Source organism: Pseudonaja textilis, chromosome 7 (assembly GCF_049901715.1).
Source record: "Pseudonaja textilis isolate UNSWEBS1 chromosome 7, rPseTex1.2, whole genome shotgun sequence".
In the NCBI taxonomy this organism is placed as follows: Eukaryota; Metazoa; Chordata; class Lepidosauria; order Squamata; family Elapidae; genus Pseudonaja; species Pseudonaja textilis.
Window position 1 is genome coordinate 59,986,777 of NC_141996.1, and position 26,461 is coordinate 60,013,237.

The 26,461-nt window shown below is 43.7% G+C and overlaps 1 protein-coding gene across 11 annotated transcripts in view; it reads right to left on the bottom strand.

Annotated features, from left to right (window-relative positions):
* The window catches only part of PRRG1 (proline rich and Gla domain 1), a 64,875-nt gene that overhangs the window by 25,878 nt on the left and 12,536 nt on the right, over positions 1–26,461 (bottom strand). For 2 of the 11 annotated variants that reach the window (XM_087937783.1, XM_087937782.1), the window contains exons 2-4: positions 22,222–22,394; positions 17,524–17,608; positions 17,049–17,211 (exon numbers count right to left, since the gene is read on the bottom strand). The exons of 4 other annotated variants lie outside the window; for them this stretch is intronic. In XM_087937783.1, the coding sequence (XP_087793909.1) occupies positions 17,049–17,060 (12 nt within the window). In that variant the 5' untranslated portion in view covers positions 17,061–17,211; positions 17,524–17,608; positions 22,222–22,394. The remainder of the gene's footprint in view (positions 1–17,048; positions 17,212–17,523; positions 17,609–22,221; positions 22,395–26,461) is intronic. 5 more of the 11 variants (XM_087937784.1, XM_087937781.1, XM_087937789.1 and 2 more) reach the window with 3 other exon arrangements.

A 26,461-nucleotide genomic window follows, 5' to 3' on the forward strand; every position in this document is an offset into this window, starting at 1 on the left:
TGCTCTACGCAGCTCGACGAGAAAGGGCGTATCAGGTAAGCACCAACGCCCATTCTCCATCGAGCTGCTCCGAGCATCCAGATTGGGACGTACCAAAGCGTGGCTTGTCCTATGGGAGGGGCTCCGTCTGGGTCGGAATCTCCTCTGATTTCTAAACAACTTGTTGTAGGGCTCGACTGACAGAGGACACTTCGACTGAAGCAAACCATCAATCTTGTAAAGAGGAATGAAAAGTTGACAGGGACGACCAGATGGCCTCTCGACAGGTGTCGTTGATCAATGTCTGAGTTGCCCAAACTGCTGAGGTAGCCGCACTCCTTGTGGAATGTGCGGTTATTCCTCTGGGAACAGGAGCGTTTGAACCAAGTCAGCCTTGGAGAGTGTAGCTCTAATCCAACGGCCTACAGTTGACGGGGATACTTTGATACCCAGCGTCTTAGGTTGAAACGAACAGCATAATGATTCCGACCATCTGAAAGGCTGAGTGCGGCTGATATAATACGAAGCGCACGCCTGACAATGAAGAATGCCGGTGTCTTTTCCTCTCTCTCTCGAGGGACTGGGACAACCGTTAGGAAGGAAAAAGTTCCTGAGATCCATGAAAGGCTGAGTTAACCTTGGGCAAGGAAGGAAGGGTCCGGTCGTAGGACCACCCGATCAGCATGAAAAACACCGAGATCCTTCTGGCGGATAGAGCTGCGATTTCAGAAATCCGACGAGCAGATGAGACTGCCACTAGAAACACTAGTTTGAACGTTAGGCATTGAAGTGATGTCTCCCTTAAGGGCTCGAAGGGAGGATTAGCAGAAACAGGAGAACCCAATTAAGATCCCAAGTTGGGTATCGGAGTACCACTGGAGGATGCCAGCTGGCAGTTCCTCTAAGGAATGCTCGGATGCGAGGGTGGTGGAAACGAGCCAATATTGCCACAGGAGATGACGGTTGATAAGGTTGTAACATGTTGTCTCAAGGAATTAGGGGCTAGCCCTTTATCCGCCTTGCATGAAGGCTAATATTTGTGCAATAGATGGAGAGAGTGGATCACTAAGTGATCGCGGCATCATCTAGCAAGAAAAATGTCCCATGTGGCATTATATATACGTACAGGTGGTTGAGGACCGAGTTGCTGTCAGAATGGTATAGATGGCCTGGCTGGCAGGCCCTTTTTTCTTTAAACAGTCCTACTCAACCTTCCGACGGCCAGATGAGGCCCCTGCAGGTTCGGATGCAGGAGGGGTCCCTGGGATAATGAGACTCTGCCCAGTGGGATTCTCCAGGGAAGGGCCACTGACGGGGTGCGAAAGTCTGTGTACCATAGTCTCCTGGGCCAGTGTGGGGTAGTCGAGAGAGTTCTGCCCTCTCGCGAATCAGCTTTAGGATCACCCTGGGGACCAACGGAAGTAGGGGAATGCGTAAGCAGCCCTGAGGGCTAGGGACGACGTAAGGCAGTGTGGTTCTCCGTGCTCCGCCCCCAAAGCGGGGTACCTTGAGAAAGGTCTCGTGGGCTGGGCATTGAACATGATGCGAGTGTCACCACTAGTGGTTGGCCTGATATTGCTGAGGCTTCCCTGAACAGGGAGAGGAACAGGCGCCACTCTGACTGGTCTATAGTGGTCCTGCTCAGCCAGTCTGCCTGAATGTTTGAGGCCCCCAATATAAGCTGCCCTGGTGGAAGGAGGCTGGTCTCTGCCCAGCGACATAGACGCTTAGCCTCCCTCATGAGCCAAATGGGTGTGTGTCCCCCTCTCTGATGACGTGCGCCTGTCAGAATGAAGATGTGGCGTCCGCGTACCTGGGGGAGGAAGCTGTGTAGGGCCAGGTATACAGCGTGAAGCTCCAGCCAATTTAGGCTGTACCGTAGCTTGGCTGCTGACCATGTGCCCGGAGCTGAGAACGAGTGGAGGTAACGCCCTATCCGGAAGGCTGGCATCTGTGGCGAGGGAGACCCACCGGGATTCCCTGAGGTAATGCTCTCTGTCAATGGCAGGTCTGGTCCACCAGAGGAGGGACATGAGGACCTCTGAAGTGCCTTCGCCAGGGAGTTTGGGTTGCTACCTCTCGATCGCTGCTTGGAGGCGGGAACCACTGAAGGGATCTGGGATGCAGACAGTCCCAAGGAAAAATGAAATGCATGAAACCAATCCATGGAATACATGAAGCCAAGCAATTTACTAAGTCCAGTAATGCTACCTTATTGTGCCCGCCTGATCTCCCTGACCGATTTCTGGATGCTATTCGGTGGATGGAGATAACTGGCTTTTTTGCCAATAAATGAGGACCCATGCATCTGGAGAGCAGGGAGGGTGACAACGTAAGGTGTTGTGGGGTTCTGGTGTCCCTTTCTGCTTGGAGTTTGGAAGGGGACAGGATAAGAGTGTCATCCAGAAATAGCGAATGCGGATGGGGAAGACTCTAAGGAGAGCCATCAGAGCCATGAGGCTCTGATGAAGGTTCTCGGGGCCGAGGTCAAGCCAAGGGGAAGGATCCCGTATAGGAAGTGTTGACTGTGGTAGCGAATCGGAGAATTTTGAAACGGGAGGGTCAAATAACGATATGTAGGTATGCCTCAGAGGGGTCAATGGAAGTGAGCCGATCTCCCTTCCTGGTACCCTGACGAATAGGTTGTAGCGAGTGCATCCTAAATTTATGCCGGAGAATGAACCAGTTGATCCTTTTCAAATCAAAAATGGGCCTCTACCTTCCGGAGTGTTTAAGGGTGGGACAGACTGTTGGCCTTGATCCAATAAGATGCTGGATAGCGGCATCTACTAGTCCATGTTTGGTGCAATCTTGGGAGAGGGGGTATCCTGAAATGCTCGGGGGGAGGGGATTGAAATTCAGGAGAAAAAGGCCGAATTGATAGCGTCCCTAACCCAGGCATCCTCGGCAAGGAGTTTGAGGCATCCGCCAATGGGATGAGAAGTAAGGGACTTATCTGGGGTGCCAGGAGGATTACTGCCTGCGTCCTGAAGGGGTTTCTTGGAGCTGGAACCGGGAGTCGGTTCGATCCTGGAGTTGGGCCCGCTGGGAGGCAGGGCTTCTCTGAAACTTGAGAGAGAAAGCTGTCTGATAGGGCGTTCGAAGGGGTCCCCTCCGAAAGAGCTGGGATACTCTGCCTTCAGGTCTGGGAAGGAGAGACGTAAGAAATTTATTTATTTATTTTATTTAATATATCAGTTTTCCATTAATAAGGTCCAAGGGCTGGATTGAAGAGATTGCCCCCCGAGATGGGAGCAGAGGCCCATTTAACTTGTTTTCTTTTGAGTTATTATTTATATATATATATGTCTGCTTGCCAACGTTGAAGCCAAGATCGACGCTGGCTGTGACCTGGGATGAAACAGCCCCGGTGGAAACTTAACGGTATGGAGTAGCGATGGCTGAGAATGCCGTAAGCTGCTTTGATGGAGCCTTGTAATGGAGGACCGTGTAAAGAAGGAAGCAGCGGTGGCTGCTCAAGTGGGCCAAGTATTAAATTGATGCGTCCGGCAAAATGCCAATTTGGCTTTAAGGCTTCCAGAGCATCACTTGGGATAGGGGAGGTCCGAACCCCCCTATGGACCCGACATAGTTGGGAGTCTCTAACAGGGTGGAAACTCTGCATCGAGATTAAAAATTCTCCTATCCCGATTGGAGGGGGTGGGAGGAGCCCCTACAGAAGCTAATTGTTTTGCTACCAGGTTAGAAGAATGGGCGGAGTAGGAATCACTTCAGCCTCCACAACCGGTAGTCTGAAAGGACTTCTCTGGATTACCAGAGGTTGCTGGGGAAGTAAGAGGGTTGTGACCCCAGACCAGAATATCTTTGCCTTAAACAAAAAGGGCTTGAACAGGTGGGGTTTGAAACCCACGAATGTGTGCTGGGAGGGGGTAATACCCACATCCTCCGATATTCCTAATTCCATTGGGTCCACCTCTGAAAAGGTTCAGAGTAGTGTAAGGACCCCATATTAACCTTTTCCACTTGCCTGACCCAGGCCTGTTTCCTCTTCCTCCGCCTTCTCCCCTTCGGGGGGAGGATATCCCCCTGGGGGGTATCTGACCCCAGTGAGGAAAGCTGGGGAAAGCTCTGCCAGAAACGGCTACGATATTAGGAACCATTGATGGTAGACCTGGTATGGTCATCTGCTGGAGACCTTCTGCGGTACCTGGGCAGGTAGCCAGCTGCATCCATTCTCCGATCCTGTCTGGAACCGGGTCTGCAGATGGGTCATCATGCTGTGGGCCAGTGGCTGATGGATTAAAGATAGCCCCGGATGTCCGGGTGGCTGGTGACAGAGGAGAAAACCTGGCCTGGAGAAGAAGGAAGTACTGGGATTATGGAGCTTGAGCCCCTTGAATGTTCATCAAATTCCTTCTCAATAAAAAGGGAAGGAGCCTTGGAGGTCATCTAGTCCAACCCCCTGCTGCAGCAGGGGAGCTCATTATTCTCAATATTAGCCTCTACCTAGGATCGAACTCATGAAACCTCCTGATTGTCAGGTGAGAGCTCCACCTCTAGGCCACCGCTTGGACGCGGTGCTTTAATGCCTCTCTCTGAGAGACTTAGGTGATCCCTTGGCCTGCCTGCGCAAATGGTGTGCCTTTGATTTGGCCTTCAAGGAAGGTCCTCTGGGGTTGTCCCCTGCCACAATAAGAGCGAAAGTCATGCATGATAGTAACCAAAGAAGGCGGTTGGCTCGCCTAGGAGTTCGACCTACAACAAGGCCGGATGTCCACGTCCCCCTTTTGGAAAATTTTTTTGTCCTTAATAATATTATTATTATTATTATTATTATTATTATTATTATTATTATTATTATTATTATCTGAATATATGATTTCTATTTATTTATTCATTTATTATTATTATTATTAAATAAAAACAATAAAAAAGGAAATGGAAATATGTACAATTAAGGTCTAGAGTACTGAAGTACTGTAGTATTTAATTCCAGATGGACAGAAAAACACGCTAAATGAATTAGAGAAAAGCAGTCAAATTACACAAATGAACGCTGAGGCCAGAGAAAAATAAAAGAGAAGGGTGGGCCTCATGCAGTTGCCTCCCAGCCAAAATGGGAGGTATTGGTACTGCCTCTACTTCGCCTCTAAGCCGGCTGCGGGATAGCCAACAAGTTACAATGACAGGCAATAGGGCTAGGAGCCACAATGCCTAATAGATCAAAGGGGCACTAAACAGGCCTCCGGTCCTGCTTTGGGCCTCAGAACAGTCACCACAGCAAATTGGTTAAAAGAAAATGGCGGCCACCATGAGGCAATGCCCAAAATGGCGTCCGATGGCCAGCGCGAAGGCTCAGGGACGGAAGTTTGCCTCCTCAAGAAAAAAGCAGCTTAAAACGCAGCGGAATGAGGGGCAGAGAGGAGGAATCATTCTCCTTTTACTTAAGGTGTTCCTGCGGGGAAAGGAGCAACAGCGTGCGAAGAAACACGTTATAAGGAAACTGCTGTTTGCGAGCAGCACGGCTTCAAGGCACGGCAGGTAGAAAGAGGATGGGGGGGCGCGAAGGTGCTGTTCTTCCCCCGTTTCGATCCTCCGAGGGGTGAGAAAAACGCTCCTCTTACAATGAGCAATAACCCAGTTGCGCAGGGGCCAAGGACTAAAGGGAAAATTCAAACCTGAACACAATTTGCTGGATTCCTGAATCGGCCAAGGAGGTCTGCTAAAAGCTTGCGAGGCTGAGCTAAAAACTGGGGAACGCTCCAAGGGAGTCACATGGACAGGGAGGAGCGTTCCTAGATTGAAGCTCAGCCTGTGAGTGTAGAGACTGGAGCACCTCCCAATCTGGATGCTCGGAGCAGCTCGATGGAGAATAGATATGATTTGGATCTCAACAGAACTAATATCTAACATTCAAGAAACAAATATTGAAACAAGTACTTGGGCAGACCATAATCCAATGACAATTAAATGGAAAGGACAAAAAAAAGATCGAGATGGACGTTAAATAATACTATCTTAAAGGAAAAAGACTTTGTACAATGGATGGAGAAAGAACTGGCCTTTTTTTATAGAGAAAACAAAAAAGAAGATACTTCAATACAGAATGTTTGGGACACAATGAAGGCATATGCTAGAGGCTTGATAATAGACTATATAAGAAAAAAGAATCAAGAAAAGGCAAGCTATTAAAGTTTTAGAAGATGAGCATAAAAGACTTGAAAAAGAACTGCAGAAAATGCCACAGAAAAAAGATGTTAAATTAAAATTGGACATAATTAAACATAAAATGGGTCTAATAGAGAAAGAAGAATTAGCACAGAAAATTAGAAGTGCTAAATAGAACTATTTCGAAGATGCAAATAAACCAGGCAGATGGTTAGCATATAAATTGAGAAAGGAGAAAGAATCAAGGAAAATATTACAATTAATAAATGATCAAGGCCAAATTTGCTATGGTAATGAAGAGAAAAAGGAAATCATTCGAGACTTCTACAGGCAACTGTATAAGCAAGAGAATATTGATGAGGAAAAAGTCAAACAGTATCTACAGAATGCTAATTTACCTAGGATACCTAAAGAGACTGAAAAAATGTTAGAAAGTAATATAACAATGATGGAATTAACTGAAGCACTTAAGAAGCAAAACAATGGGAAAGCACCAGGTCCAGATGGGCTTCCGGCAGAATTTTATAAAACACTACAAGAATCATTGAGCATTCCATTGCTTGAAGTCATGAATGAAGCTATGTTAAAGAGGATACCTAAAACATGGTCAGAAGCTTATATTACACTTATTCCAAAAGAAGAGGCTGATCCATCGCAAATCAAGAACTATAGACCTATTTCTTTATTAAATGCAGACTACAAAATTTTTGCTTCAATTTTGGCAGAAAGATTTAAAAAATACTTAAATAACTTTATTCATCCAGATCAAAATGGATTTCTACCAAAGAGACAAATCAAGGACAATATGAGAGTAATCCTGGACACTTTGGAATATTATGAGGCACATCCCGAAAAGCAAATGGCTTTGATATTTTTAGATGCCCAAAAGGCATTTGATAATGTGAATTGGAGATTTATGTTATTATTATTGGAACAGATGGGTTTTGCCAGAAAATTTATTCAAGCAATAGAAGCCATATACCATAAGCAAACGGCAAAGGTAATGATAGAGGGAGAATTCACAGACCCTATTAATATAAGAAAATGTACAAGACAAGGATGCCCCCTATCACCTTTGCTATCTGGAAGTGTTGAATAGAAATATTAGAGATGATAAAAGTATAAAGGGAATGAAAATTAAAAAGGAAGAATTTAAATTGCAAGCCTTTGCGGATGATCTGGCTTTTATCTTGGAAGACCCCTTAGAAACAGCTCCAAAACTATTGGAAAAGATAGAGACATATGGTGAGGTGGCAGGTTTGAAAATAAACAAAGATAAAACAAAGATTTTGACAAAGAATATGTTATTAAAAGAAAGAGAAGAACTGGCAGACCTATTGAAAATTCAAGTTACGAATAAGGTCAAGTATTTGGGGATATATTTGACACCAAGATGTAGTACATTAAAAGAGAACAATTACATTAAATTTAAGCAACAGATAGCCTCAGACTTGAGGAAATGGGAAAATCTACAATTGTCATTAATAGGGAGAATATCAACAATTAAGATGAATATCCTGCCCAGAATTTTATACTTGTTTCAAACAATACCGATTAGGCTTCGAAAAGACTATTTTGAAGACTTAAATAAAATTGTGTTGAAGTATATATGGCAAGGCAAAAAAGCAAGAATAAAGTTAAAACTTCTACAAGATGCCAGAGTTAGAGGAGGTTTTGGTTTGCTTAATTGGGAATTGTACTACCAAGCTGCAAACTTGACGTGGGCCAAGGAATGGATAACACTAAGACTAGATTGTTGACATTAGAAGGACATGATTTGTTGTTGGGGTGGCATGCTTTTTTATGGTATAAGGGAACTAAAACACAGGGCTATTTTAGAAGACATCATATAAGGGAGTCTTTGTGGCTGAATTGGGAGAAGATTAAAAGACAATGTTATTTGAAAATTCCAGTTTGGTTATTGACCATTGAAGCATTTTCCTATCCTATAATTTATAAGAAGGAACAAACAGTTAGATATGGGGAAATACTGGATGAAAAGGGTGAACTTAAATCAATGCAAAACTTAGAGGAACAAGGTATAAAGATGAACTGGTTTTCATATGCGCAAATACATTCAAGGTATGATGAAGACTTTAAGACAAAGGGATTTTATGATAAGTTGACTGAGTTAGATAAGATTTTGACAGGTACTGATGAAAAGGTGATTAAAAAATTATATGGTTATTTATTGGAAATTAAGCTAGAGGAAGAACAAGTTAAAGAAACTATGATTGCTTGGGGGAAGAATTTTGGATATGGGATCGATTTAGAGAAATGGCAAAAATTGTGGTCTCAAAATTATAAAATGACAATGTCAACAGCTTATAAAGAAAATTTGTATAAAATGTTTTACAGGTGGCACCTTCCCCCAACAAGAATAGCAAGAATGTTCAAGAAAAAATCTGAAAAATGCTGGAAATGTCATCAGATTCCTGGCTCATATTACCATATGTGGTGGACTTGTGAGGATGCTAGAAAATATTGGACTAAAATTCGCATGTGGTTGGAAAAAATGACAAAGAAACACATAGACTTGAAACCAGAGATTTTTTTATTGGGAATCTTACCTGATACATACAGTAAAGATCTGAAATACCTGATTGTAAATGTATTCACAGTGGCTAGGATTGTATTTGCTAAAAACTGGGAAAAAAATGAGAAAATACCATTGCAGGAAGAAATTATTAAGAAAATATTGGAATGTGCTGAGATGAGTAGATTGACATTTGAAATTAGAGAACAAGAGGATAAACAATTTTATGAAATTTGGGATCTTTTCTATCGATGATTGGATGATAAAACATAATAAATAGAATATTTAGAATCTTAGATAATAATGAATATATAAAGAGACATTTTTTCTTTTCTATTTGATATTTATAAAATGTTTTTAGGATAGATTTGGTATGATTATATGATTTGCTATTAAATAAACTAAGTAAATTATAGTTATCTCGTAAAGCATGAATGAATAAAATCAGAGTCAAATGATTGTTTAATAGTGATACTAGGGTATATAATTTTTGAATATGAGTCATTATGTAATGTAATTGTAATTGAGACTATGAAATGGAGGCACAAAAAATTGGTAAACCAACCGACACACTGTATACTTATGGAAAAGTTGGATGTTTTTATGTTTTGTTTGTTTTGTTTGTCTTTAAAAACTAATAAAACTGTTTTCAAAAAAAAATGAAAGCAAATTCTTACAAATTCACACATGAACAAAAAATAGATTAAAAACAGTATACACATATTTACTCAATTTTTTTTCTTTTTAATTTCAGCAGATTCAAGAGAAGCAAAACCTTCAGTTTTAAAATAAACTATCAACATAGCAAATGTAAAAAGATAACTCCGTATGATGAGTTTTGTAACACAGTGAATCAAGCATAAGCAAAAATTATTAATTATAACAAAAATGGGGAGAAAAAATAGAAACCGAGCTCAAACACATATTCTAATACATGAAACATTGTGTGATGACCTGTAGTCTCTCAAAATAAGCCAAAGCCCAAAACATATATTAAAGTCTGGTAAAGCCTTCAATTTAATTTCACTGTTTTATTAGGCACAGTTTAAAGTCACAAATAATGTAAATAATGAGGAAAACAGAAAACCAAAACAAACCGCATTGATGAGAGTTCTGAAGCAAGCCAAGATAACTAATTATAAACTCCAGGAAAATAATCGAGGAAAGTCCATGGGAAGAACGCCAGCAAAGATAAGCCTCTTTCAAGGTGAACACTAATTAACTTCAGCAATTCTAACTGCGCAGTTGCAAACTTATATACATACCTCCCACCTGCAAGCCATGAGGAGGATCATGGCAATCTCCTCTTGAGTAGACCTCACTTTTCCATGATCCTCTCCTCCCTGTGTGACCTAGGATGGATAGGGAATGGGCTTGGATCCTCCTCTGACTGCTCAGCCGGCCTCTGCCGTTCCCCAGCCTCCTCCACCACCTCTGGAGCCACACTCCCACTCTCTGTTGACTGTTCCTCCTCTTCCTCAGAGTCAGACTCCACCAGAGGCATGACACTATCCCCCACCACAGGGCCCCCTCCCCCGGGACCAGCCAGATGAGGACATTGAAACCGAGCGTGAAAGTCCTGGACCAAACGAGGAGCATGAACATCAGTGGCATCGACCCAGGTGAAGTCCTCTGGTCCATAACCTTTCCATGCCACCAAATACTGAAATCAGCCCCACAACTGGCATGAATCTCGGATGCTATCCACTTCGTAGTCCTCCTCTCCCAGAGGGGCTACTGGGGCTGGCTGTGATGGAGCCGGTCTATGCGGACTGTCAGGCGAGGCAGGGACTAACAGGGAACGATGAAAAACAGGATGGATACGCATGGTCAGTGGCAGGGAAAGACGATAAGCCACAGGATTGATCACTGCCTCGACCAGAAAAGGTTCCAAGTAACAGTGATCGAGCTTTTTCAATGGTTGCGTTGTTGGTAAATATTGAGTAGAGAGCCAAACCCGATCGCTGACCACTAAAGGTGGAACATCACGATGATGTCAGTCTGCAAACCATTTATAGCAGGGGTGGGCAAACTACGGCCCGGGGGCCACATCCGGCCCGTTGGTCTTTTTAATCCGGCCCACCGAAGATTGGTACAGAATTAAGGTTTGATGAGAATGATTGAATGATTGCATTCATTTGATTTTGACTTGTAATGACAGGCATTTCGACACCAGGTGGCGGCCCGTCTGTCAAATTTTAAAAGTCAATGAGGCCCCCGAGCCAAAAAGTTTGCCCACCCCTGGTTTATAGTCTTCCTTGGCTCTCTCTAGTTGATCGCAGACCATGTGGTGCATGGCTTTTAACTCCTGCAAAAACATATCCACTGCCGGAACTGGGGAAATCAAATGGGGCTAAAGGGAAAAGTTGTGGATGAAACCCATAGTTAGCAAAGAAAGGGGACACATGGTGGATGCATGTTGAGCACTGTTATAAGCGAACTCTGTCACCGGCAGCACCTCCACCCAATTGTCTTGTTGAGTATTGCTGAAACAGCGGAGGTACTGCTCCAAAATAGCATTCACTCACTCTGTCCCTCCATCAGTTTTGGGGTGATGAGAAGAAGACAGACACGCCTGAACTTGCAGTTTCGCGAGTAGGGTCTGCCAGAAGTGTGCTGTAAATTGTAACCCCTGATCTGATACCATGTGGTCTGGTAATCCATGCAACTGGAAAACATGGGAGATAAACAATTGAGCCATTATCTTGGCCGATGGAAGACCCGCACACAAAATAAAGTGGGCCATTTTAGTCGGTGCGTTGATTCCCTCCACTCGGAACATAGGTCACCGGGAAATCAAATCGAGCAAAGAATAAGGACCATCTTACCTGATGCTGGTTCAATGTCCGAGCTGTACGTAGGTGTTCCAAATTGCGATGATCCATCGAAACCTCGATTTGGTGATGAGCCCCCTCCAGGTGGTGCTGCCATGTCTCAAAAGCAACCTTAACTGCCAATAGCTCCTTGTCCCAAATCATATACTTGCGCTCTGGAGCCGACAACTTCCGGGAATAATAAGTGCACGGGAACAAGGTGCCTGCGGGAGCATAGGCCTGGAGGAGCACTGCACCAACAGCCACATCGGAAGCATCTGTTTCCACCACAAATGGCTGGCCTGGATCAGGGTGTTTGAGGATAGGCTCGGAAGCAAAGGCAACTTTCAATGCCTCGAAAGCTGCCTGCTCCTCAACACCCCAATGGAACTTCTCCCCCTTCTTGAGCAGATTAGAAAGGGGAGAAACAGTCTGTGGCACAATGAGGTGGGAGTTCATCAGAAGCCTCCTGGCTAAATACTTGGGATAAATCCTGATACTCTTTGGGGATGTTAATGGGTTCAGTCAGCTGGCTGGCTATGGCTGGTTCTCTGTTCTCTCCCCCCCACCACCGGGATGTTTGCAAATGCTACCTGGAATTGTACAGTTCCTCTCTTCCAGTTTATTTTTGGATTCCATTTCTGTAGCCATGTGAGCTTTAGGACTAGTGGTCTTTCCATTCCTGGGACTACAATGAACCATCTTGCTATGGTTCCCCAGATTTTCAACAGTTCTGTGGCAAAACTGTCTGGTTCCTCCCCCGCTATAGTTCCATCTAATTGGCAGAAAGCAATGGGGTTTTCCATTTTCCTTAGGTGGATTCCCAATTTCTCTACTAGGGTGTGGTTGATTAGGCACCAGGTGCAACCCAAATCCAGTAAGGCTGCTACTTCCTCCCCCTTCCCTTGGCTGGGGATAAACAGTCTTAGGGGTAGAGTGAGTGGTTTGATTGGGTCGCTTACCAGCAGGTCTTCTTCTGGATCACTTTCAGATTGGCTCAGGTCTCCTTGAGGCATTGGGGATTCTTCCTCTGGGTTTGGAGGGGGTCCGAAACCTCACGGCTTCTCAGAGCTGTTTCTTTTCCTCGGGGGTTGGATTTTCCAGGGTTCCCCCCCCCCCCCGGGTGGTCTGGCTTTCTGGAAGGGGTTTTTCAACAGCAGTCTGCTGCGCGGTGCCCCTCCTTTCCACACTTAAAACAGCCAGATGGTCTTGGAGTCATGGTGGTTTGGGGTTTGAAAAACTCCCGCTTCCCCTGGGGTGGGAATCTTCTCCAAACTCTGCCACTGCAGTACTGGTTACAGGCCATGTCTATCTCCACCTCCTCTGCCATCAGGTACCATTCATGCAAAAGGTTTGGAGCTCCATGGGCCAGGCAAGCAGTGTACAGGTTGTCATTGAGTCCATCTTTGAACCAACAGACTAGGATATCTTCTGGCCAGTTGACTCGGTTGGCCAGGTTGCAAAATTCTCAGTGTATTCGGCAACAGGGCAACGGCCTTGCTTTACAATCCTAATGCAGTCGTGGGCTTTTTGATCAGCAAGGGGGTCTTTGAAGCATTGGCGTAGGGCTGTCATAAATTGATCGAGATTCCTCAATTCTGGGGCATTGACATTGTGGAGGGTCACTATCCATCTGGGAGCTGCTCCTTCTAGGGCCTCGAGTCCTCTGGGTGGGGAAGTTCTGCCCATATTCTTGCATATAGGTGAGGACTTGCACCAGGAAGAATCCCAGTTTCTGGGGGTCCCTATTGAATTTCACCCCCAAGGGTGGGATCTTTCTCTGCAGTTGTATGTCTCTGGGTTGGCCAGGGTTGGCCCCTGCTCTGGAGAGGCAAGGGGTTGGGTACCTGGCACTGCTGCTGGTGCGCCAACTTGTTCCATTGCTCCATCATTCTCAGCTAGATCAGGGGTGACGGCTCGGGTTCTCTCAATTTCTGGTTCACTCGTTCTCCTTCATTGGTGACCTAGTTCATCCCTCACATTGAGGTCCTCCAGGGTTTCCCTCATGAGACGATTTATCTACTGTTTCAGTCGGTCATCTGCCAGTGGTTTCTTGACCCATTCTTCCTGATAAGAGAGGGCCTCCAGCTCCATTTTCCACCTGGGTTTATGGTTACCCTGGGTGAGGATTACTCCCCTGGTTCTTCCATCCCAGTTGTCTTTCTTTCCTATGCTTATAGACCACCAGGGCTTTGTGGAATTTTCACAGGCAGCTCCACTGTCTTCGATGGGGTACACAAAGTCAGTGTCTGGTTGGGTAGCTGTCGAAGTTTCTCCCCAGCATTCAGCTTCCCCTTGCTCCTTGCTATGTTCAGACATTTTCTCAGGTTCCCTTTGGTAGAATGAAATTCTCTATAGAAGGAGAGAAAAAAATTCCTCTCCAGGTTGACCACTACTGCAGGTCCTGCTTTATGTAAGGCCTAGACCCTCTCCCTTCAAAGAATAAGAATGAACTTCTGAAAGCTAAGGACGTCAGAAGGAATTGTTTATTGAAAGGAAGTGATCCCAGTACTAGTCAAAGCAGAATCTAAGATGCTTCCAGGCATACAGTATAGATAAAGGGAGTTAGAACCCCTCCCCTTATTCTGATGTGGATTTAGTCAAACAAAGAAACAACATGTTAATACCCCCACCTTTTCTGGGAAGTAGCTTAGAAGAGTTTCCCAGGAAGTTTACTTTCGGAGCTGGAATTTTTATGGCCCCTTCTTCTCTTGCTATCTCTCCAAGAGGTGACAAGTTTCCAGGTATCTGGGCTCCAGTCCGCAGTTGTATATCACGTGCAAGTTATACAGATTCAATACAAGACTTTAGATATTCAGGTTACATCAAAAAGGATTACTTCTACCAACTCCCCCCGCCCCGCCCTTCTTCCATTGAAGAATGGCAGATACTCGGATCTGACAGTATGTTTTTTTTCCTTCACGTTTTCAGAAAAAAAGCAGAAAGATTCTCAGGAAAAACAGATTACTTTTCCCAATTCTTCTCTCATATTTAAGTTACTTAACAGTGTAAGTTCAATTAACTCAGAGAGTCACATTTTGGCTTTTCTTTTATTCCCCACCCCACCTTGCTTGCTGATCCAAATTCTGCAAACAGCAGAAAGAACTAACAATGCAGAATGTTTGAACTTTTATCAGAAAGCAGAAATTTCCTACCTCTGAGTAACCATAAGGATTTTGAATCAAATTTAATAGTTAAAGACAAGGTAACATATTCATTGGTGGCAATGAATAATATAAATGTATTTATGTTTTGTAAGCTTTTCAACAATAAGTTTTGAAGCTAAAACATCCTGACCCTTCTCCTTAGAGCTGCTTGGATCATCCAGAGAGTGGGTAGTGCTTCTGTCTCTGCTGTTGTAGGCTGAGCTTAATTCTTGAGGAACGCTCCTCCTTCCATCACATGACTCCATTACAGCGTTCCCCAGTTTATGCTCAGCCTCGTGCAGAGTAGGCAGTGTTTTTCGAAGTGCTCTTGGCCATCTCAGGAAAGCCTTATTTTGACTCGCTATCTTTCTTCTCATCAGGTTGTATTTGGTTTATTTCCTCTCTTAGCCCTGCGCAGTTAGTTTTGATTTTAGATTCCCCTGGGAAGCCCTCCCAGGCCCCATGGGGTGCCAGGGGGAAGGCTAGCAAACTTTACAAACTACCCCCCCCCTTTCCTCATTGCCTTTCTGCCGTTTTTTTTCCTTGGTTCTGCCTAACAGACTTCGTTTTTATTTAGACACTCCGATTCGCTCCGTTCCCCCCCCCCCGAACACCACCTTTCTTATCAATCCGAAGCTTATTTGCCTCTTTCTTTCCTGACCTCCCCCTGGGGACCTTGGATTGCCCCTGAGGAGTTTTTCTTGCTGCTGCTGAAGGGCCCTGTAAGTCCACATCGCAGGCGGTCGCCATTTTAAGCGCCGCCTCATGGCTGGGTGCCATTTTGGTTTTTTTCCCCTTATCTATCTGATCGCTGCAGCATGCCCGTACTGAAGCAGCAGGACCCGCAGGCCTGCTCAGAGTCGATAAAAGCCTTGAATTTACTCTGTTGCGTTGGAGGCTTGTTCTCTGCCGCAGGCTGCTGTAGCTGGCGCGGCTTACTTCTCACCACTTCCGCCCAGTTCTGCCTGGGAAGGCAGTCTGGTATAGGGGCGAAACCTATATATATAAAAACAATAATAACAATACCAGAGGAAAATAAGAGACAGAGAAAGATTTTCTTATTTTAATAAATTTTACATACATACATACATACATACATACATACATATATATATATGAATAAAAAAGGGGGGGCATAAAAGAATTTCCCAGGGCTCCCGGCCTTGTTGTAGGTCGACCCCTAGGCACTCCAACCGCCTCATATTTGATCTTTATCTTCCTCAATTATCTAAAAATGGCAGAAGGCAATCCTTTCAGAGGCCCTTCTTTGAAGGCCAAATAAAAAAACCACCATCTGCGCAGGCAGGCTAAGGATTCCTCCAAAGCCTCCCAGAGGGACGCCCTAAGACGCCACAAGGCACTGAAAAAAGAAATAGATAAGACGCACCAGACAGGCAGGCTCAGTGCCTCCCATACCACCTCCTTCCACTCCTTCTACCTCTACTCTAACCCCCCTCCTTTAGTCCATTCCTCCCTATCCAGGCGCAGCTCGCCCTCTCAAGGTCACCAGGCTCCTTGAACACCAGCCAGACGAACACCAGAGGCTACCTTCACACCCACAGCCGCCAGCCTACGCCAGGAGGAACCTCTCATTCAGAAGGTTCTGGAGCAACTGAGATCCTGGATGGAGTTGGCTATCCGCCAAGGAATTGCGGAAGGACTCCAACAGATGGCTAGGCCTGGTCTATATCAGCTGGCCACCGAATCCGACTCTCATTCCATAAGATCACTCCCACTCAGATCGGAACCGCCCCAGGATCAGGTACCCCATCAGGGGGAGGTTTCGCCCTCAGTAAGGGAGGACGAGGAAGAGGTGGAAGGGGACCTAGATTTGTGCAGGGAGGAGGAGGAGGAGCAGTTTGACTTGGTTAAATTCACATAACACTGTCATAAACAATGGTTTATTGCAAATATGGTAATTTGTAGTAGCAGAAATTGAACTCAATGAAATAAAATCAATAGTGATTGGCATATACAGGCCAAATGATAAAAGTAATTTTTTTGAATATCTAATGTATCAATTATTATCCTTTTTGTATGAAAACTGGCTTATGTTGGGGAATTGGAATGGAGTGATTACACCAGCTTTGGTGTTGTGGTCTGCCAGCTGCTGGCAGAGCTTGCAGCAGAGTCAGACAGTAGTGAGGGGGTTGGGGAGGAACCCAGGCCATTCCTGGAGGCTGAGGAAGGCTCGGATGAAGGCTCTGTGTGAGAGGCAGAGATGGGGCCAGGGCAGACTGCCAGTCATCAGCTGCCTTCAGGCTTGGACAGCAATGAGGCGGGGGAGCTTCTGGAACTGGTTCTCAGCCTGTGCATGTGCAGAACTGCCAAAAGGACGGCACAATTAAGAACTCAGAATCGACATGGGTGGACGATGAATGGCCCCTCCCATCAGGATTAAAAGAGAAGCAAAAAGGGAGGATGCTTTTGCAGGAAACAACTCACTTGTTTGGTCATTTGTTTGTTCCAATCTTGTGGAGTCTATATAATCCAGCCCTTCCCTGCCAGCAGTGAGTGTGGAACTATTTACAAGGCAGCGTTCCAGGATTGATAAAGGTCCAAGCTCGTTAGTATACCTTCGCAAGACTTTTGCCAAGTCATTGGCTGACTGTGAATGAAATAAATTCACATTATTGTAATAAAAGAGGTTTTTGCTGGGACTCAGAACTGACAGTGCTTTTTGGGGAGACAGAACATTTGGATAGATTAACTACTAAGGGGATTAAACACTCCCACGGTAAATTACCAAAGACCTTTTTTGAGATGATGGACAATGACACGAATAGATTCATGGAGATATAAAAATGGCTCCGCCAGAGAATATACAGTTTTTTTCAGAAAGACAAGTATTTTTCAAGAATTGATATGATATGGAATTCTAAAAATCTTGCAAATAAAAATATAAAAGTAGATATTTTACCCAAATCCTTTTCTGATCATAATCCAGTGCTTTTGGTATTAAGAGGAGAGAGTCGAGCTTCAGATGGAGATGAAATTAATCTGTTCTGCAAAAGGAAATGTTCATAAAAGATTGTAAAAAAGAACTACATCATGTGCACAATTATTAGGCAAATGAGTATTTTGACCCTATCACCCTTTGTATGCATATTTTCCACTTCCAAGCTGTATAAACTTAAATTCTTAGTGAATATAAGCAGATCAGGTGATGTGTATTTGTGTAATGAGGGAGGGTAAGGAGATCAACATCCTACATTAAGGTGTGCATAATTATTAGTCAGCTTCTTTTCCTCAGGCAAAATGGGCTAAAAAAGACTCTGACTCTGAAAAGTCAAAAATTGTAAAAAGTCTTTCAGGGGGATGCAGCACCCTTGAAATTGCTAAGATATTGGGGTGCTATCACAGAATTATCAAACGTTTTGTTGTAAACAGTCAACAGGGTCGCAAAAAATATTGAGAAAAACATATGCACATTAAATGCTAAAGATTTCAGAAGAAACAAATGTGAAGCTAACCAAGAATCCATTATCCTCCAGTGCTGTCATATTCCAGAACTGCAACCTACCTGGAGTGCCCAGAAGTACAAGATATTCAGAGCTCAGAGACATGGCCCAGGTAAGGAAGGCTAAAACCTGACCATCACTGAACAAGATACATAAGTTGAAATGGCAAGATTGGGCCAAGAAATATCTGAAGACAGATTTCTTGAAGTTTTTATGGGACTGATGAGAATGACTCTTGATGGACCAGATGGATGGGCCCATGGCTGGATCAATAATGGGCACAGAGATCCACTTTGACTTAGACGCCAGCAAGGTAGAGGTGGGGTATTGGTTGGTATTATTAAAGATGAGCTAGTTGGACCTTTTGGGGTTGAAGGTGGACTCAAAATCAACGCAAAAACCTACTGTCAGTTTTTAGAAGACACTTTCTCTAAGCAGTTGTACAGGAAAAATTCTGCATCTTTCATGACCACCATGATTTTTATGCAGGACAAAGCTCCATTGCATGCATTGAAATACTCCACTGCATTGCTAGCCAGTAAGGGACTTAAAATGAAAAATAATGACATTCCTCACTTGACCTAAACCCTATTGAGAACTTGTGGGTCCTTCTTAAACAGGAGAGTTAGTGAAAGAAATCAGTACACCTCTCTGAACAATGTCTGGGAGCTGTAGTTGCTGCTGCACAAAAAGTTGATCATTAACAAATCAAGAAACTGACAGACTCCATGAATGGAAGGCTTATGACTGTTATGGAGAAGGATGGCTATATTGGTCACTGATTTTTTTTGAACTGTCAGAAATGTTTATTTGTAAATTTTGAGTTGTGTCATGGCCCCATCGGAGCCTGAGTCCATGGAGGATGACAAGCTGAAGCTGAGGCCCACAGACTATGGCTTCGTTGGTTCCAGAGGAACACAGGGAGGAGCAGGACAAGGCTCCTCAGGCCTGGAATGGCTTGCCAGCCGGGAAGAACGGGGACAGGATGACCAAGAGAGGGGGAAAGAGAGGGCAGGCAATGGAGCAATGGAACTCAGACAACAAGCAAGGACTGCCCCCTCCTGATCCCTGAGCATGGAGAGTGGAGAGGAGGCAGAAGCAGTGCAGGACAACCTGACAATTCAGGAGGAGAGCGCCCTGCCCCTCTTCACAAGGCACATCTGGGGATTGAGACTTAAGGAGACCCCATGCGGAGAGGTGCTTGTCAGGATTCGTGGAGTTTCATGTGCCATTGCCGATGTCTGGAGTTTGCTGGACTTCTTGCCTTTATGCTGCCTTGTTCCCTTTGCCTAACTGGACTTCTGACCTTGAAGCTATTGTGCTAACGGTGTTTTGCTGGATTACTCGCAGCCAGAGGCTGCTGGAGGTGTGTGTGAGCACTTGCCATAAACATGGGATTGTTTGGGGGAAAGTTGGGGCAATAAAGGGGAGTTCAAACTATCAGCTGGCTGTGTTCCCTCCGTGTCTTGCCCTGGGTCATGACAGGTTATTATTCTCACTTTAACAGATGAACATAAATGAGATGGGAAAATTTTCATTTTTTATTTAGTTGCATAATTATTCTGCACACTAATAGTTGTCCAATAATTGTGCACACATAGATATTCTCCTAAGAAAACCATAACCTCATTTTAACTGTCTTAAATATTCAGGTTTGACGTTTATTATGGATTGACCGAGAGCACTGTAGTTGTTCAATAATAAAATTAATCCTCCAAAATACAGCTTGCCTAATAATTGTGCACATGGCGTACATGAATACTTTAATAATAAATTAGGTAAAGGGACAAGTTTAACAACTGTGTGGGATATTAGTAAAGCTGTTGTAAGGGGTTATTTTATACAGTATAATTGTTTAGAGAAGAAAAAAACCCACGAAAAGACACAAAAGATACTAGATGAAATCAGACAGAGAGAAATCAAATTGCAAAATACACCTATGGACCTTTATATCAAATTAAACTGCTATGACAACAACTGTCCATGTTTACAGAACAAGAAATAAAAACAAAACTGAAGTACGCTAAACAAAGACACTTTGAGTTTGCAAATAAACTGGAGAGATGGTTGGCATATTGTTATATGTGGAAATATACCTTATACACCTAAGAATATAAAGGGCAAGACAGACTCCATGTTTGTTCTTAGTCTGACCTGTTAGAGATCAGAACATTTATATAACTTGATATGAACGTGTTATGAAATTGTTATCAATCTGTTACTCTGTTAAAGGTCTATAGAATTGCAAAATATTATGTTCTTGGCCTGGTTTGAGATTCATAAGAAGGTCGCCCTGACATTATAGAATTATTAATGATCTCTTGTGTAATCTTTCAAGTGAAAAACTGGAAATTTGATGATAATGAGAAAAGTTGGGGGATTTCCATGGGAGGATGGGACTTTCTTATGAAAAACACTGTATAACTTCTATGTATGGAAAACGGGAAGTATTATGTAATCTGTTAAATGTGATAATCCTATATAAGGCTGTATTTACTGAAGGGGAGTGTCTCCTTTCTCCTAAAACGGTTGTTTTGGGGTTAGGGGTCTGGTACTGCAATACCTTATATAATAAAGCATCCCATGGGCTCTGATCAGGGGTGGGATTCTACCAATTCGCACCTATTCATTAAACCGGTTGTTAACATTCTAAGCAGTTTGGAGAACCAGTTGTTAGAAGAAATTTCTGCCCTAATCCTGTAAGGAAGGCAGGAAGGAAACATTCTGGTATTGCTTACAGAAACTGCTTCTCCATTAACCCTTATTACATTCTTGGCAGGACTAGACTTCCTGTCTCAGGAATGTCTCTGGATTTTCCCCCACTCCTTTGCTGGTACTTTGCTTGTGTGGAGTGACCATTCAAATTTCAATGGAACTGAAAAATGTGACTTATGACCACTTTTCACACTTACGACTGTTGCAGCATCCCATAGTCATGAGAGGCCAGGCAAAGAGATGCGTGCCTCGAGTGATATTGAGTTGGCCATACACAGCCAATAACATGACCACCAAACCATGCCCACCCAGTCACATGACCACCAAGCCACACCCACCACCTAAACCATGCCCACAGAACTGGTTGTTAAAAAATTGAATCCCACCCCTGGCTTGATTATCAGTCTGTTGTTTTATTTTTGGTATATTCTTATACATATATAAGAAAGGAAAGGAAAAAGATATGATTGAGAAAATTTGTGAAGGCAATGTAATTTGTGAAGGCAATGTCTGTAATAACAGACAATGAACTTATCAAAACATTTTTTCATAATTTTTATTCTAACTTATATAAAAGACAGGTTAGATATGTCAAAAATAGATGAATATCTTTCAAGACAACAGCTGCTTAAATTATCACAAACTCAGAGACAACTTATGAATGATCCAATAACTGTCTTTGAGATATCAGAAGCCATTATAAAATATTAAATCAGGTAAAGCTCCAGGCCCAGATGGCTTTACAAGCCAATACTATAAGTGCTTTGAGAAGGAAATTATTCAACCATTAAAAGACACAATGAATGATATATGGGGGGGGGGGGGGATAACTCAAATGTGGAAGGAAAGTAATATTGTACGGTTGTCCTTTTTTAAAGAGTCAACTGGACTTTCTTGATTTTTCTTTGAAGACGTTTCACTTCTCATCCAAGAAGCTTCTTCAGCTCTGACTGGATGGTGGGGAATGGAAGGATTTATATTCCTTGCAGACAGCCGGACATTTGCATTTTTTTAGCAGGTCATTAAGACTACCTGGAAGTTTATGGCCTCTATGTCAAAGAGAGGTTAAAGAGGCCATCTATGTCAAAATTGAACAGCCCTCTCTCAACAGAGGGGGAGGGATACAACATCATCTATCTCCAATCTACAACACAGTCCTTTCAACAGTTCCAAGAAGGCTTCACACCAATTTGCACTACTCGGGTGACTCTGATGACATGGATAAACCTCCAGGTAGCCTTAATGATCTGCTAAAAGAATGCAAATGTCCAGCTGTCTGCAAGGAATATAAATCCTTCCAATCCCCCACCATCCAGTCAGAGCTGAAAAAGCTTCTTGGATGAGAAGTGAAATGTACTCAAAAAAAAACCCAGAAAGTCCAATTGCCTCTTGAAAAAAGCACCTTTGTGTAAGGAATAAGAGAAACCAAGGCAACCCCTTACCTGGACGATGGAATGCAGCATTCGAAAAACTTAAACAACTGTTCTCAGCAGAACCAATGCTGGAACACCCAGACCCTGAACAACCATTTGTCATCCAAGCAGACGCTAGCAATGTACCAGTTGGAGCAGTTCTAATCCAAAAGAATGGACGTGGACAGTTCAACCACAGTTCCCTGAAAGTGCAGGAAATACTGTCATTTGGGTTGTAACTGATATTTTTTCAAAACAGTTTCATTTTGTACCCTGCCAAAAGATCCCAACAGCCAAGACCTTGGCAAAGATGTTTTACAGCCTTCATTTATTGCCTTCATGGAGCTCCCCAAAGGATTATCTCAGATTGGGGTATACAATTCACATCCACATTTTGGTAGGCATTTTTAAACCTATTAGGCTCCACCCAGGAGTTGTCGTTATCCAATCACTAGTGGAGGGGCTGAAAGATCGAACAGTGTATTAGAATATTTAAGATGCTTTATTAATTACCAACAGGACAATTGGACTGAACTTCCTTTTGCAGAGGTAGCATACAACAACTCGGTCCACAGCAGCACTGGTTTCACTCCATTCCAGGTAGCCACAGGCCAAGAATTCAACCCCATGCCAAAACTACCCACCAAGGAACCTGAAATCCCCTCCCTTAAGGAATGGATTAATAATTTGCAAGCCACTTGGCCAGTGGTCAGACTAGCCTTACAAGATGCTAGAGCAGCTTTTAAAGCTCAAGTGGACAAAAACGTTGTGATCCTAAACCATTCAAAGTTGGGGACCGCGTATATTTGTCCACAAAATTCCTAAAATGGTTGCAACCTTCTAAGAAACTGGGACCTAAATTCATTGGACCATTTTCCATCTCCAGAATTATTAATCCTGTTACTGTAGAGCTTCTAGTTTCCAAAACACAGTATTTCACTGTAGCCTATTCAAACCAGAAATTACTTCAAACCTTAGACCCCCCTCCCTTCCAACACCTCCAACTCCCATTATGGTACACGGGGGACATTTTGAAATTAAAGATATCCTTGATTCGCGCACTCACTGTGGATCCACACAATATTTAGTAGCTTGGAAACACTTCCTTCCTCACAAAATGAGTGGGTAGCCAAACGACATGTAAAAGCACCCACATTACTATGGAAGTAACACCTGAAAAACCCTCACAAACCATCCTAAGCTGTAAATGTAACATGTTTTATGTCTTCCAGGTGGCTTTCTCAAATTTTTGAGGAGGGCAGTATGTCAGATCCGTGTATCTGCCATTCTTCAATGGAAGAAGAAGGGGGGGGGGAGTTGGTACAAGTAATCCTTTTTGATGTAACCTGAATATATTAAATCTTATATTGAATCTGTATAACTTGCACATGATATACAACTGGAGGACTGGAGCCATATGTGTCGAAACTTGTCATCTGTTGAAGAGATAGCAAGAGGAGAAGAGACCATAAAAATTCCAGCTCTGGAAGATACTCCCTGGGAACCTCTTTTAAGATACATTCACAGAAAAGGGGAGGGCGGAATTAACATGTTGGTTTTTTGTTTAACTAAATCCACATCAGAATAAGGGGAGGGGTTCTAACTCCCTTTATCTATTACTGTATCCCTGGAAGCATCTTAGATTCTGCTTTGACTAGTCCTGGCATCACTTCCTTTTAATAAAGAATTCCTTTTGAAGTGCTTAGCTTTCAGAAATTCATTCTTTTTCAGTTGAAGGGGAAAAGTCCAGTGCCTCCACGAACTGTATATAATGTAATGTTGTTGGAATTTAAAAGTGTGGTTTTCTTAGCTAAATTTCAGGCTGAGAGACCCCACTGGGCTTTGCAAACTGCCTTTTTCTTTTAAGTTTTAAATAAAATTTCTTTGTTTTCACTGACCCAAGTTTTTGTTGGCTGACATCATTTTCCAACATTTGGGAATAATATTATGTTGTCACCAAAGGAGGGTCAGCACATTGTAAAGACAAAGAATTACAAACCAATTTCAGTATTAAATAAGGACTATAAACTCTGCTGCAGTTTTGCAGGAAGACTAAATAAGATTTTACCAGGATATATACATGAAGACCAATCTGGCTTCCTGCCAAAAAGACAGCTAAGAGATATGAGGATTGTATTGAATATTGCTGAATATTTACAAAACCATAATGAGAAACAGGCAGCTTTATTGTGTTTAGATGCAGAGAAGGTATTTGACAATTTAAATTGGGCTTTTATGTTTAAAGTATGGGAAGAAATTGACTTTGGAGAGAACTTTATTCAAGGAATCAAATTTGTTTACAGTTCACAGAAAGCAAATTTTTTTATTTATGGTGATTTAACTAACTCATTTGAATTTCAAAAGGATATGAGACAAGGATACCCTTTGTCTCCTTTACTTGGTGTTGGAAGTTTTGAATACACATACAAAGCATGAGAAAATAATGGGAATAACTATCAAGAGAGAAGTTTAGAAATAGGGCATTGGTCCTACCTAAACGCTTCTTCTTGAGGAGCCGAAGGGAGAATCCAGCTAGTCTCTTAGCTCTGCAGACTGAGTTGAAAAACTGAGGACACACTCCCTGGTAACGGTCCCTAGTTCTGAACAACGCTGAAGTGAATTCAGCTGCTCCTCATCCTCAAACTGATAGCTCAGTTGATACCACAAAAAAAGAGGGACATTTCCTTCCTACTCCAACCTGACAGAATACAGGATGGGACTGGATTCTCCCTTCGGTTCCCTAAGAAGAAGCATTCAGGTAGGACCAATGCCCCTTCTCCACTGAGCCAAAGGGATTTAATCCAGGATGGGACATACCAAAACTGGCTAATGGCTGTCCTATGGGTGGGATCTAGATTGGTCGGAAGTCCCCACCTCTACATGAACACCCTGCAGGACTCGTCTTCCAAAGGATGCCTCTGCTGAGGCATAGGAATCAATTTTGTAATGTCTTATGAATGGTGTCACCGATGACCAGGTTGCAGCTGAAATATCCAGAATCAATGCCTACGTTGCCCAGGCTTTGGTGGTCGCTGCACTTCTGGTTGAGTGTGCAGTGAGATTCTCCTGGGTACAGGAAGGCTCTGTAACTCATATGCCTTTGCAATGCAGGTCTGAGCCAGCGACTTACTGTGAAAGGTGCCACCCTGCAACCCAAAGTTGACAGCTGAAAGGAAATGAACAGGGCTTCCGTCCTCCTAAGAGAAGAGGTTCTTTTAATGTAAATATGGAGGGCCCTCCTAATGTCCAAGGTGTGCCATTTTCTCTCCAGTGCATGGGTAGGCTTTGAACAGAAGTTCAGCAAAATCAACTCTTGTGAACGATGGAATAAGGACGGATGACCTGGACTCCCAAGTGGGTTCCCCAACCATACAGACTGGTGTCAGTTGTGATGGTAATCCTCTGGGGCTCCCTGTACAAGCATCCCTGATCTATGGCTTGGGACTGCCACCAATGGAGAGAACGAAGAACTGGCAAGGGGACGCGAACCCTCCTTGGTGAGTTGCCCCTGCATGCCCTCCGGTAGGGGAGCAGGAACCACTGAAGGGTTCAGGAATGGAAGCGGGTCCATGGGACAATCCTGATGCATGATATCATTCTGCCGAGAAGTTGAAACAGCAAGATGATAGGCGCCTTTTTGGAAGACAGGATCAGCGACGTGACTTCCCTGATACTGTCTCGATGCTCCTGTGAGAGAAAAACCTGCCCGGCCAAGGTGTCTATGATAGCACCCAAATGCAAGAGCTGAGTCAATGGTACTAGGTGGCATTTGCCCAGGTTTATCGAGAACCCATGCTCTTGAATAATCCTGATTGTCGACATCAGATCCTCCTCTGCCTGGGGTCAGGAAGAGGATGCTATCAGGATGTCATCCATATAGCAATGGATCCTTATGGGTAAGGATGCTGCCAGGAGCTTGGTAAAAGTCTGTGGGGCTGATGACAGGCCGAATGGGAGAGCCCTGTATTGAAAATGGTGGCTGCCATAGCAAAACTTCAGGAACTGACGGTGGTTGGGGTGTATGGGCACATGGAGGTAGACCTCCGTCAAGTCTACTGAGGCCAAAAAATCTCCCTCCCGCAGTCCCTCTAGAATGGAGTGGAGGGAGTGAATCTTGAACCTTCGGTAGATTAGATGTCTGTTGAGCCCTTTCAGGTTGAGGATTGCTCGCCACCCCCCACCCCCCGAGGCCTTTGGAATCACAAACAACACTGAATAGAAACCCTGTCTCTCCTGGTCTACCAGAACCAGCTGAATGGCCTGAATGTCC